Genomic DNA, 12,875 nt, shown 5'->3' with positions numbered 1-12,875 from the left:
TCTACCTTCTCAACTCCTATCTCTCTCTTCTCTCTACCCTCTACTCTATCTCTCTCTCTCTATTCTTCTACTTCTTCTGATCTTTCTTCACTCTTCTGACCTCCTCTTTCCTTTCTTTATCTCTTTCCTCTATCTCTCGACTTTACTCTCTTCTTCACTTATCTCTTTACTTTCTTCATCTTCTTCCTTTATCTTTCTTGATTTCTTCGATCTACTTACTCTTCTTCTCATCTCTTCTCTTCTCTTTTCATCTTCTTCTTTACTCTATCTTCTATCTCTTCTCATTCTTCTCTTTCTATCCTTCTATCTCTTCTTTCGATTCTTCTCTTCTATCTTCTTCTATCTTTCTTCTATCTTTCATCTTTCTTTCTCTTTCTTTCTTTCTTATCTCTTCTTCTATCTCTTCTTTATCCTACTTCTCTTTCTTTCTTCTTTCTTCTGATCTTTGACTCTTTCTTCTATCTCTTTCTCTTCTTCTCTATCTTCTCTCTCTCTCTATCTTCTATCTTTCTGATTTCTTCTATCTTCTCTTCTTTATCTTTCTATCTTCTATCTCTTCTCTCTCTTTCTTCTGATCTTCTCTATTCTTTCTATCTCTTCTTCTATCTTCTCTTTCTTCTTCTATCTCTCTGTCTTCTACTCTTCTCTATCTTTCTTCTATTCTCTTCTCTCGATCTTTCTCTCTTCTGTATCTTCTTCTCTTCTCTATCTCTTTCTCTTCTTTTCTTTCTTCTTCTATCTTTCTTCTATCTCTTCTTTCTTCTTCTTTCTATCTCTTTCTTTCTTCACTCTTCTTCTTTCTTTCTTCTATCTCTCTTTCTTTCTTTCTCTTCTCTACTTTCTTTCTTTCGACTTTCTTCTTTCTTTCTTTCTTTCGATCTTTCTTCTTTCTTCGATCTTTCTTTCTTTCTTTGATCTTTCTTTCTTCTTCTTCGACTTTCTTCTCTTTCTCTTTCTTTCTCTCTTCTATCTTTCGACTTTCTTCTTTCTTTCGACTTCTTTCTTCTTTCGATCTTCGACTCTTTCTTCTTTGATCTTTCTGACTTTCTTTCTTCTCGACTTTCTTCTTTCTTTCGATCTTTCTTCGATCTCTTCTTTCTACTTTCTTCGACTTTCTTCTATCTTTCGATCTTTCTTCTCTATCTCTTCTGACTCTTTCTTCTATTCTTCGATCTCTTTCTTTCTTTCGATCTTTCTTTCTTTCTATCTTTCGACTCTTCTTCTTTCTTCTGATCTTTCTTTATCTTTCTTCTTCTGATCTTTCTTCTTTCTTCTCTTCTTTCTTTCGACTTTCTTTCTTCTTCTTCGATCTTTCTTCTCGATCTTCTTTCTCTTCTTCTTCGACTCTTCTTCTCTCTCTTCTATCTTTCGATCTCTTCTTTCGATCTCTCTTTCTTCGACTTTCTTCTCTTTCTGATCTCTTCTTCTTTCTATCCTTCGATCTTTCTATCTTTCTCTTTCGATCTTTCTATCTTCTCTTCTTCGACTTTCTTTCTTCGACTTTCTTTCTCTTCTTTCTTCTATCTCTTCTATCTTTACTTCTCTTCTACTTTCTTTCTCTTTATCTTTCGACTTTCTTCTGACTTTCTTTCGATCTTTTCTCTTCGATCTTCTTTCTGATCTCTTCTATCTTCTTTCTTCTTTACTTCTTTCTTTATCTTCTTCTTTCTTCTCTCTTTCTTTATCTTTCTTTTACTTCTTCTTCTATTCTTCTTCTGATCCTTTCTTTCTATCTCTTCTTTCTTCTTCTATCTCTTCTTCTATCTTTCTTTCTTCGATCTTTCTTCTCTTCTTCTGATCTTTCTTTCTTCTTTCTATCTTCTTTCTTCGACTTCTTTTCTTTCTATCTTTCTTCTTCTCTTCTTTCTCTTCTCTTTGATCTTTCGATCTTCTTTCTATCTTTCTTTCTTCTTTCTTTGATCTTTCTTCTGATCTTTCGATCTTTCTTCTCGATCTTTCTTTCTTCTTTGATTCTTTCTGATCTTTCTTCTTCTTCTGCTTTCTTCTTCTGATCTTTTCTTCGATCTTTCTTCTGACTCTTCTTTCTGACTCTCTTTCTTCTTGATCTTCTTTCTTTCCGACTTTCTTCTTTCGATCTTTCTTCTTTCTTCTCTTCTTCTTCGATCTTTCTTCGACTCTTCTTCTTCGATCTTTCTTCTATCTTCTCTTCTATCTTTCTTCTTTCTTCTTTTCTTTCGATCTTTCTTCTTCTTATCTTTCGACTTTTCTTCGACTTTTCTTCGACTTCTGACTTCTTTCTGACTCTTTCTTCGACTCTTTCTTTCTGACTCTTCTTCGATCTTTCGATCTTTCTTCGACTTCTGATCTTTCTTCTTCGACTTTCTTTCTTCTGACTTCTTCTTTCGACTTTTCTTTCTTCTGACTTCTTTTCTGACTTCTTTCTTCTGACTTTTCGATCTCTTCTCGACTTTCTTCTATTCTCTTTCTTTGACTTTCTTTTCGACTTTCTTCTTTCTTCTGATCTTCTTTGATCTCTTTCTTTCTTCTTCTTCGACTTTCGACTTTTTTCTTCTTTCTTCGACTTTCTTTCTTCGATCTTCTTTACTTTCTTCTTCTTCTTTCGATCTTTCTTTCGACTTTCTTTGATCTTTCTTTCTTCTATCTTTCTATCTTCTTTCTATCTCTTCTTCGATCTTTCTTTCTTCTTATCTTTCTGACTTTCTTCTTTCTTCTGATCTTCTTCTTCTGACTTTCTATCTTCTTCTTCTTCTATCTTCTTCTCTTCTTCTTTTCTACTTTCTTCGATTCTCTTTCTTCTATCTTTCTTGACTTCTTCTTCTTCTATCTTCTTTCTTTCTTCGACTCTTCTTTCTCTTTCTGACTTTCTCTTCTTCGATCTTCTCTTTCTTCTTCGATTCTCTTCTACTCTCTTTCTATCTTTCGATCTTTCTTTCGATCTCTTCTTTCGACTTCTCTTTCTTTCTTTGACTTCTTTCTTCTTCTTCTCTGATTTTCTTTCTATCTCTTTTCTTTCTATCTTCTATCTTTCTTTCTTTGATCTTTCTTCTTTCTTCTTCTTTCTATCTTTCTTCTTTCTATCTTTCTTCTCACTTTCTTTCTATTCTCTTCGACTTTCTCTTTCGATCTTTCTTTCTTCTTTATCTTTCTTGACTTCTTTCTGATCTTTCTTCTTTCTATCTTCGATCTTCTCTTCTTCTACTTTCTTCGATCTTCTTTCTTTCACTTCTTCTATCTTCTTCTTCTATCTTTCTACTTTCTTCTGACTTCCTTCTATTCTCTTCTATCTATCTTCTTTCTTTCTTGATCTTCTTTGATCTTTTCTTCTATCTTTTCCTTTCTATCTTCTTTCTTCTTTCTGATCTTTCTTTCTTCTTGACTCTTTCTTTATCTTCTTGATCTTTTCTTCTTCGACTTTTCTTTCTTTCTTCGACTTTCTTTTCTTTCTATCTTCTTTTCTTCTCTTCGATCTTCTGACTTTCTTCTGATTCTTTCGACTTTCTTTCTTTTCTTCTTATCTTCTTTCTCTCTTCGACTTTCTTCTTCTTATCTTCTTCTTCTGATTTTCTTATCTTCTTTCTTCTATCTTTCTTTCTTCTTCTTTCTTTCTATCTTTCTCTTCTCTTTCTATTTCTCTTTCACTTCTTGATCTTTCTTCTTCTTCTCTTCTATCTCTTCTTGACTTCTTTCTCGACTTTCTTCGACTTTCTTTCTCTTTCGACTCTTCTTTCTATCTTTCTGATCTTCTTCTCTTCTCGATCTTCTTTCTTTGACTTTCTTTCGACTTTCTTCTTCGTTTCTTCTCTCTTTCTGACTTTCTTTGATCTTTCTTTCTATCTTTCTCTTCTATCTTCTTCTCGATCTCTTTCGACTTTCTTCTTTCTTTCTGACTTTCTTCTTTCTTCTGATCTTCTTCTTTCTTCGACTTTCTTCGACTTTCTTTCTTCTCTCTTTCTTGATCTTTCTTTCTTTCTTCTATTCTTTCTTCGACTCTTTCTTCTTCTTTCTCTTTCTTTCTGATCTTCTTCTTCTGATCTTTCTGACTCTCTTTCTTTATCTTTCTCGATCTTCGACTCTTCTTTCGATCTTTCTTTACTCTTCTCTTTCTTTCTATCTCTCTTCTTCTTCTTCTTTATCTTCTTTCACTTCTCTCTTTCTTCTTCTTCGACTTCTTTCGATCTTCTTTCTTTCTCTCGATCTTTCTTCTATTCTTCTTCTATCTTTCTTCGATCTTTCTTCTATCTCTTTCTTTGACTCGACTTCTATCTTTCTTCTATCTTCTTCGACTTTCTTCTTTCTTCCTTTCTTTCTTCTCGACTTTCTCTTCTTCTATCTTTCTTCTCTTCGATCTTTCTTTCTTTCATCTCTTTCTTCTATCTCTTCTGACTTCTCTTCTCTTTCTTCTTCTATTCTCTTTCTTCGACTCTTCTTCTTCTATCTCTTCTTCGATCTTTTTCTTCTATCTTCTTCGATTCTTCTTCTTCTTCTATCTCTCTTCTTCTATCTTCTTCTGATTCTCTTTCTTTCTTCTATCTTCTCTTCTATCTCTCTTCTATCTCTTCTACTTCTTTCTTCTTCTTTCTCTTTGACTTTCTTCTATCTTTCTCTTTCTTCGATTTCTTTCATCTCTTCTTTCTCTTCTATCTCTCTTTCTTCTCGATCTTTCTTTCTTCTCTTCGATCTCTTCTTTCTTCTATCTCTCTCTTTCTATTCTTTCTCTTCGACTCTTTCGACTCTCTTTCTTTCTACTCTCTTCTTCTTTCATCTCTTTCTCGATCTCTTCTTTCTATCTCTCTTCTTCTTATCTCTTCTTTCTTCTTCGATCTTTCTCTTCTTCTATCTCTTTCTTCGACTTTCTTCGACTCTTCTTTACTTCTCTGATCTCTTCTTTCTTTGACTCTTTCTTTCTTTCTCTTACTTCTTTCGACTTTCTTCTACTTTCTTTCGATCTTCGACTTTCTTTATCTCTTTTCATCTTTCTTTCGACTCTTCTTTCTATTTTCTTTCTATTCTCTTTCTTTGACTTCTTCTTTCTTCTTTCTATCTTCTTCTTCTCTTTCGACTTCTTCTTTCTTCTTTCGACTTCTTTTCTTCTACTCTCTTCTCTTCTATCTCTTCTTTCTTTCTCTTTCTTGACTTTCTTTCGACTTCTCTTTCTTTCTCTTTCTTTGACTTCTCTTTCTCTTCTTGACTTTCTTCTTTCTTTCTTTCTATCTTTCTTCTTTCTTTTCTTTCTGACTTTCTTCTCTTTCTACTTCTTTCGATTCTCTTCTTCTATCTTTCTTCTTCGATTTCTTCTTCTCTTTCTGACTTTCTTTCTATTCTTTTCTTTCTTTACTCTTTCTTTATCTCTTCTTTGATCTTTCTTCTCTTCTGATTCTCTTCTTTCTTTCTGATCTCTTTCTTTATCTTTCTTTCGACTCTTTCTTTATCTTTTCGATCTTTCTCTTCTCTTTCTTTCTTCTCTTCTGATTTCTTTCTTTCTTCGACTCTTCTTTCTTCGACTTCTCTTTCGACTTCTTCTATTCTCTTTCTTTCTGATTCTCTTCTTTCTCTTTCTATCTTTCTTTCTTTCTATCTTTCTTGATCTTCATCTCTTCTTTCGATCTTCTTTCCTTTCTTCTTTCTCGATTCTTTCTTCTATTCTTCTTTTATCTTTCTATCTCTTCTTTCTTTATCTTCTTTCTTTCTCTTCTATCTTCTCTCTTTTCTTCTATCTCTTCTACTTTCTTCTTTGACTCTTCTTTCTTCTTGATTCTTTCTTTCTATCTCTCTTCTTTCTGACTTCTTCTTCTCTTGACTTCTTCTTCTTCTTTTATCTCTCTTTCTCTTTCTTTCTGTCTTCTTTTTCTTTCTTTCTTCTCTTCTTTCGTTTATCTTCATTTATCTCATTTTCCTCTCATTTTTCCTTCTTCGTTTGTTCTCTTCGCTGCAGCAGCTGCGGGTGGCGGGGCTAACGGCGGTATGGGAGGCGGGGCCAATGGTCCGTTCCGAGGCATGCAATCCCAGCAGCCTCAGCAGCAGGGGGGAGGGGCTATGTCAGGAAACTCCTTTTATGGATCCTCCTCTCTCAGCAACTCCTCCCAGAGCTCCTCCCTCTTCTCTCAAGGTAGCCAAACAACGTACTGTGAGTGAAAACAAAACGGGTGAATTGACAGATGTGTTCCAGGCGAACTACATTGCAGGCGTTTCAATGGATGCGTGCCATTTCATCGACTTCACAATCGGGCATCAGATTCCTATATTATTACAAGTTTAGTTGATATGTCAAATATCTATCCAGATGCTAGATCCCGCAGGGGTCTGCAATGTAGTCAGCCTGGAACGTGGCCAAAATGTGTGTGAAAATATTATTTAATTTACCATTTAAATTCCGAAACAAATGTAGATTAATGAAAGTGATATGTTGTTTTCTTTACAGGCTCTGCCCAGCAAGGCCCTGGCTCTGCCTCTCTGGGGTTCGGTCAGAGCAACTCTTCACTGGGAGCAACATTGGGAGCTACGCTGGGAGGCTTTGGGACCGCAGGTGTGTGTGTGTGTGGTGTTTTATGATCTCATCTCTCTATCCATGTGCAACCCAAGGCTGATATTCAGTAGGCTGGATGGAGAGGCTTCTCATTGTGTTTAACTGTCTGTAGCCTGCTGTCCTCTGTGTATAACTCCCTCTACCGGCCAACTGTAGTGACAGCTCTGTGTGTGTGTTTAATGGTCTCTCTGTCTCCCTCCAGTGGCTAACTCCAGTGGTGGGAGTGGTTCTCGTCGTGACTCTCTGACCGGCAGTAGTGACCTGTACAAACGCACACAGTCGAGTCTCACTCCCATTGGTCACGGGGGGTTCTACAACGGAACCCTTGGCTTTAGCTCCTCCCCTGGGCCTGTCGGAATGCCCCTGCCCAACCAAGGCCCCTCCCACTCCCTAACCCCACCCCCATCTCTGTCCAATCACAGCTCCTCATCCAACCTCAACCTGGGTGAGTGACGAAGTCTATTAAAATGCGGACATAACTTGCATTGTATTTTCAGGGTTAGTGTATTATAACATTCTATCAGTGTTATTATTATGTTATCCAACCAGTACTAACCATCACTACTCTCTGAACCCTCCCCACAGGAGGTCTGACCAATGGCAGCGGTCGTTTCATTTCTGCTGCTCCGGGGGCGGAGGCCAAGTATCGCAGTGCCAGTTCTGGCTCCTCCCTCTTCTCTCCCAGCAGCCAGCTCTTCCCATCGTCACGGCTACGTTACGGAATGTCGGATGTGATGCCGTCAGGGCGGAGCCGGCTCCTGGAAGACTTCCGGAACAACCGCTACCCCAACCTGCAGCTGAGAGAGATTGCTGGGCACATCATGGAGTTCAGTCAGGACCAGCATGGCAGCAGGTAGAGACACACACATCATGGAGTTCAGTCAGGACCAGCATGGCAGCAGGTAGAGACACACACACATCATGGAGTTCAGTCAGGACCAGCATGGCAGCAGGTAGAGACACATCATGGAGTTCAGTCAGGACCAGCATGGCAGCAGGTAGAGACACACACATCATGGAGTTCAGTCAGGACCAGCATGGCAGCAGGTAGACACACACATCATGGAGTTCAGTCAGGACCAGCATGGCAGCAGGTAGAGACACACACATCATGGAGTTCAGTCAGGACCAGCATGGCAGCAGGTAGAGACACACACATCATGGAGTTCAGTCAGGACCAGCATGGCAGCAGGTAGACACACACATCATGGAGTTCAGTCAGGACCAGCATGGCAGCAGGTAGAGACACACACATGGAGTTCAGTCAGGACCAGCATGGCAGCAGGTAGAGACACACACATCATGGAGTTCAGTCAGGACCAGCATGGCAGCAGGTAGAGACACACACATCATGGAGTTCAGTCAGGACCAGCATGGCAGCAGGTAGACACACACATCATGGAGTTCAGTCAGGACCAGCATGGCAGCAGGTAGAGACACACACATCATGGAGTTCAGTCAGGACCAGCATGGCAGCAGGTAGAGACACACACATCATGGAGTTCAGTCAGGACCAGCATGGCAGCAGGTAGAGACACACACATCATGGAGTTCAGTCAGGACCAGCATGGCAGCAGGTAGAGACACACACATCATGGAGTTCAGTCAGGACCAGCATGGCAGCAGGTAGACACACACATCATGGAGTTCAGTCAGGACCAGCATGGCAGCAGGTAGAGACACACACATCATGGAGTTCAGTCAGGACCAGCATGGCAGCAGGTAGAGACACACACATCATGGAGTTCAGTCAGGACCAGCATGGCAGCAGGTAGACACGTAGACCACACAAATAATCTCTCGTCACTCCTGTCCAGTACCAAAACATAGACCTACTGTCTCATCCTCAATGATGGACTCCAGATGTTGTCTGCTTGGATGCTGGGTCTACCTACATCTCTTACAACTGGAATGTTCTATTTAGAAACCATGATGTCATTCCCTCTCATGTCTCATCTCTCTCCTCATCCGTCTCTCCTCTTCCTTGTCTCTCTTTCCTCCCGTTCTCCTTATTACTCAACCCCCTCAATGCAATTCAATACACTTTATTGGTATGGAAAGTTTTGGAGCTTACATTGCCAATGCAGAAATATAGGAACATGTTGAATCTAGAGATGAAACCGTATAAAAATGTAATATCGCGATTATTGCGGTTAGCTGTATTATTGCGGTTAGCTGTATTATCAGTATCGCGGTTATCTGTATTATCGGGGTATTGTTAAAATGTGCTGGAAATGTTCAGAAAGTACTGATACACTGAAATCATTTCACCAAGTTTTATAATGAAAACCAACAAATACAATTAGCAGCACTATGTACTTTTTGTTTGCATAAACCATTAAAATAATAACATTTTAAAATGGCATTGTGGCCATGAGGTAAAATGTTCCCCAGTGCAGGTTTTAAGAACACAACCTTAAGTAAGCAATCCAATAAACAAACAACAAATTAGCAGCATGGCAACCGTTATCAGCCTCAGAAAGCCAGGCCTCTCAACAGTTTGAAATGGCATCATGTCCTTTGCAATGTAATATGAAAGGGCTGGAGTGAGGTCTGAGCATTTTCTTTTGATGTGGGTGCACAAGCAGCCTGCCTTTTTAAAATGCTTGCTCAGTGTCTGTCACAACTGTAGATGAGGGACCAATAGCATCACTGGGTTTGCCTGTTGCACACCCACTCTGTAATAGGGAATAGCAAATGCATTATTATTGGTGTTGTTATTATTATTATTATCATTATTATTATTACACACAGTCCATCTGTGTTGCATTTGACTATATGCAATGACCCCATGCACAATTTACATAAATACAAATGAGTCTTAAGAAGACGGTGATAGTAATTGCAATGAGCCCAACAATTGTCTTTGTAAAGGAGTCTATAGTGTTTCTCCAGTTTGAACACTTTTACAACCAAGTCGACAACTGACAGATTTTAAATGAACAAAATGTGTTGGTTGGATAACTAAACTACATAAGGTGTTATCGTGTGCAATGGGTGAATAGAGTGCAGACACACGACGCATACAGCAGCAGAACAACGTGTAGTGTTTTTACAACAGTAGGTGACACTGAAAGCTTCAGTTTACATTATTGACAAGCTATTAGCAAGTTAGACGGACAAACCATGACATTTTCCCCCATTCCGAAGTCCCCACATAATGCATTGAGGTGAAAGTTAATTGACCTTGCATTCGCTATAAAATAGAGGGTGGTGGTCACAAAGACCACTCAAGAGATTTGAAGTGTTGCAGGTTCTGCAGACAGGGTGACCATCTTCGATTAAGTTTCCCTCGGCACTCTTGTAAAACCCAAAATACAACCACTTGGTCCTCTTAGAAGGCTGAAAAATCTCCGTAGTGCTGTCACTACATTCTGCCATGTTTTCACACAAAACAAAACCCACGCTGCATCTGCGTCAGGCTGTTGCTAACTTTGGTTGATGCTCAACAGTATTTACCGTGAGTTTTTCAAACCACGGTAATCAAACGGTAATACTAATCGCTGGGAATTTTACCATGGTTTCTCGTGAAACCGGTAACTGTTTTTATCCCTCAAAGATGATAATGACTATAACTATTTTCCCCCTCCAGGTTTATCCAGTTGAAGTTGGAGAGGGCCAGCTCAGCAGAGCGTCAGCTAGTCTTCAGTGAGATCCTCCAGGCTGCCTATCAACTCATGGTCGACGTCTTCGGAAACTACGTCATCCAGAAGTTCTTTGAGGTTTGTGTGAACGTTATGTTGGTCTCAACATAACGGGGTGGGTTGTGTGTTTTTTGCCAGGCACCTAATCTAGAAGTTCTTTGAGTTGTGTGTATTGGGGGGGGGCTAATTTCTAACAGGCCTGTCCCTGTGTGTAAATTGTGTGTTTTGACTGCTACAGTGCCTTCAGACAGTATTCATACATACCCTCGGACTTATTCCCCATTTGTTGTTACAGCCTGAATTCGAAATGAAAAAAACAAAAACAATTCTACACTATAATGACAATGTGAAAACAGGATTTTAGAGACTTACCCAGAAAGACTCACAGCTGTAATCACTGTTGGCAGTGATTACAGCTGTGAGTCTTTCTGGGTTAGTCTCTGTAAGAGCTTTGTAAACCTGGATTGTAGAATATTTTCCCATTTTTATTCTATTTTTTAATTCTTCCATCTCTGTCAGATTGGCCATTGATAGGCAGCCATTTTCAGGTCTTGCATAGATTTTCAAGCTGATTTAAGTTTACTTTAACTAGGCCACTCAGGAACATTCAATGTCGTCTTGATAAACAACTCCAGTGTGTTTGGCCTTGTGTTGTAGGTTACTGTCCTGCTGAAAGGTGAATTTGTCTCCCGGTGTCTGTTGGAAAGCACACTCAACCAGGTTTTCCTCTAGGATTCTGCTTATGCTTAGCTCTATTCCGTTTCTTTTTGTCCTGTAACCATAGTCCTTGCTGATTTACAAGCATACCCATAACATGGTGCAGCCGCCACCATTCTTGAAAATATGAAGAGTGGTACTCAGTGATGTGTTGGATCTGCCCCTTAGTAATGCTTTGTATTCAGGACATAAAGTGAATTTCTTTGCCACATTTTTTTTGCAGTATTACTCTAGTGCGTTATTGCAAACAAGATGCATATTTTGCTATATTTTTTTTCTTTACTGGCTTCCTTTTTCAATCTGTCAATTAGGTTAGTATTGTGGAGTAACTACAATGTTGTTGTCCATCGTCTGTTTTCTCCTATCACAGCCATTAAACTCTTAACTGTTTTAGTCACCATTGCCTCACGGTAAAATCCCTGAGTGGTTTCCTTCTTCTCCGGCAACTGAGTTACGAAGGACGCCTCTATCTTTGGGTGTATTGATACACCCAAAGTGTAATTAATAACTTCACCATGCTAAAAGCGATATTCAATGTCTACTTTTTGTATTTTTACCAATCTACCAATGGGTGCCCTTCTTTATGACACATTGGAAATCCTCGTTGGTTTTTGTGGTTAAATCTGTGTTTGAGATTCACTGCTTACAGATAATTGTGTGTGTGTGGGGTACAGGTGTTAGTCATTTAAAAAAATGATGTTAATAAACACTTATTGCACACAGCCCATGCAACTTATGGGACTTGTTAAACACATTTTTATTCCTGAACTAATTTAGGGGTTGAATGCTTATTGACTCTAGACATTTCAGCTTTTCATTTGTAAAAATGTTTGAAAACTTATTTCCACCTTGACATTATGGGGTATTGTGTGTAGGTCAGTGACGCAGCTCAATTTAGTCCATTTTAAATTCAGGCTGTAACACAACAATATGGGGAAAAGTCGAGGGGTGTGAATACTTTTTTTGAAGGCACTGTACATCATCCAGAAGTGTTTGTTAGCTGTTCTCTCTTCTCCCTCTCGGTCTTCCTCTTTGTGTAGTTTGGCAGTCTGGACCAAAAGCTGGCTCTAGCAGAGAGGATCAGGGGTCATGTCCTGTCTCTGGCCCTGCAGATGTATGGCTGTAGAGTCATACAGAAGGCCCTGGAGTTCATCCCCTCAGACCAACAAGTTATAGTACGTATTGTACTGCCGTTTGTGTGTGCACATCGTCCATGTCTGTGTATGAGGAGCCTCCAAGCAAATAGCAACTATAGACTGTGTGCTTTGGTGTGTTCAGCTATCTGTACCCCTGTGTGTGTTGTTGCAGAGTGAGATGGTGCGGGAGCTGGATGGCCATGTATTGAAGTGTGTGAAGGATCAGAACGGCAACCACGTGGTGCAGAAGTGTATTGAGTGTGTTCAGCCCCACGCACTACACTTCATAATAGACGCCTTCAAGGGACAGGTGGGTGACTCTCTCTCACTCTCACTCACTCACTCACTCACTCACTCACTCACTCACTCACTCACTCACTCACTCACTCACTCACTCACTCACTCACTCACTCACTCACACCGCCTGCAGGGAACACGTGGGTCACCATGTTAATGGCAACAGCAGCCCAGCGGCAACCATCTTCCATTACATGGCTAAATATATTAGTCACATTGGATTGGGCTCTTGGATTTTTCAATTGTACCAATTTCCACATTCCTGCGTGTTTCCATTCCCACTCACGAGATAGTTGTGTGATTGTTTGTCTAGTTAAGTAGGTCATTGAGAATTGGCTTTCTTACTGGTGTGGGTGTGTGTGAACCGTCAGGTGTGTTAAGGTCTAGGTGTGTGTGTGTGTGTCTCTCTCTGCAGGTGTTTGCCCTCTCCACCCACCCCTACGGCTGTAGAGTGATCCAGCGTATTCTAGAACACTGCCTTCCAGACCAGACCCTGCCCATTCTGGAGGAGCTGCACCAACACACTGAACAACTAGTGCAGGTAACACACACACACCACCAGTTTCACCAGACATT

The 12,875-nt window shown here is 39.7% G+C and overlaps 1 protein-coding gene across 1 annotated transcript in view; it reads left to right on the top strand.

The window, feature by feature from the left end:
• The window catches only part of pum1 (pumilio RNA-binding family member 1), a 39,628-nt gene that overhangs the window by 22,025 nt on the left and 4,728 nt on the right, over nucleotides 1–12,875 (top strand). Inside the window, exons 14-21 of the mRNA XM_052472298.1 lie at nucleotides 5,915–6,088; nucleotides 6,401–6,505; nucleotides 6,708–6,950; nucleotides 7,091–7,358; nucleotides 10,098–10,227; nucleotides 11,907–12,041; nucleotides 12,175–12,312; nucleotides 12,715–12,840. Coding sequence (XP_052328258.1) covers nucleotides 5,915–6,088; nucleotides 6,401–6,505; nucleotides 6,708–6,950; nucleotides 7,091–7,358; nucleotides 10,098–10,227; nucleotides 11,907–12,041; nucleotides 12,175–12,312; nucleotides 12,715–12,840 — 1,319 coding nt within the window. The remainder of the gene's footprint in view (nucleotides 1–5,914; nucleotides 6,089–6,400; nucleotides 6,506–6,707; nucleotides 6,951–7,090; nucleotides 7,359–10,097; nucleotides 10,228–11,906; nucleotides 12,042–12,174; nucleotides 12,313–12,714; nucleotides 12,841–12,875) is intronic.

Source organism: Oncorhynchus keta, chromosome 20, assembly GCF_023373465.1.
Source record: "Oncorhynchus keta strain PuntledgeMale-10-30-2019 chromosome 20, Oket_V2, whole genome shotgun sequence".
Lineage (NCBI taxonomy): Eukaryota > Metazoa > Chordata > Actinopteri > Salmoniformes > Salmonidae > Oncorhynchus > Oncorhynchus keta.
The sequence above is the reverse complement of the archived record's forward strand: the minus strand, read 5'-3'. Positions and strand labels throughout refer to the sequence as shown.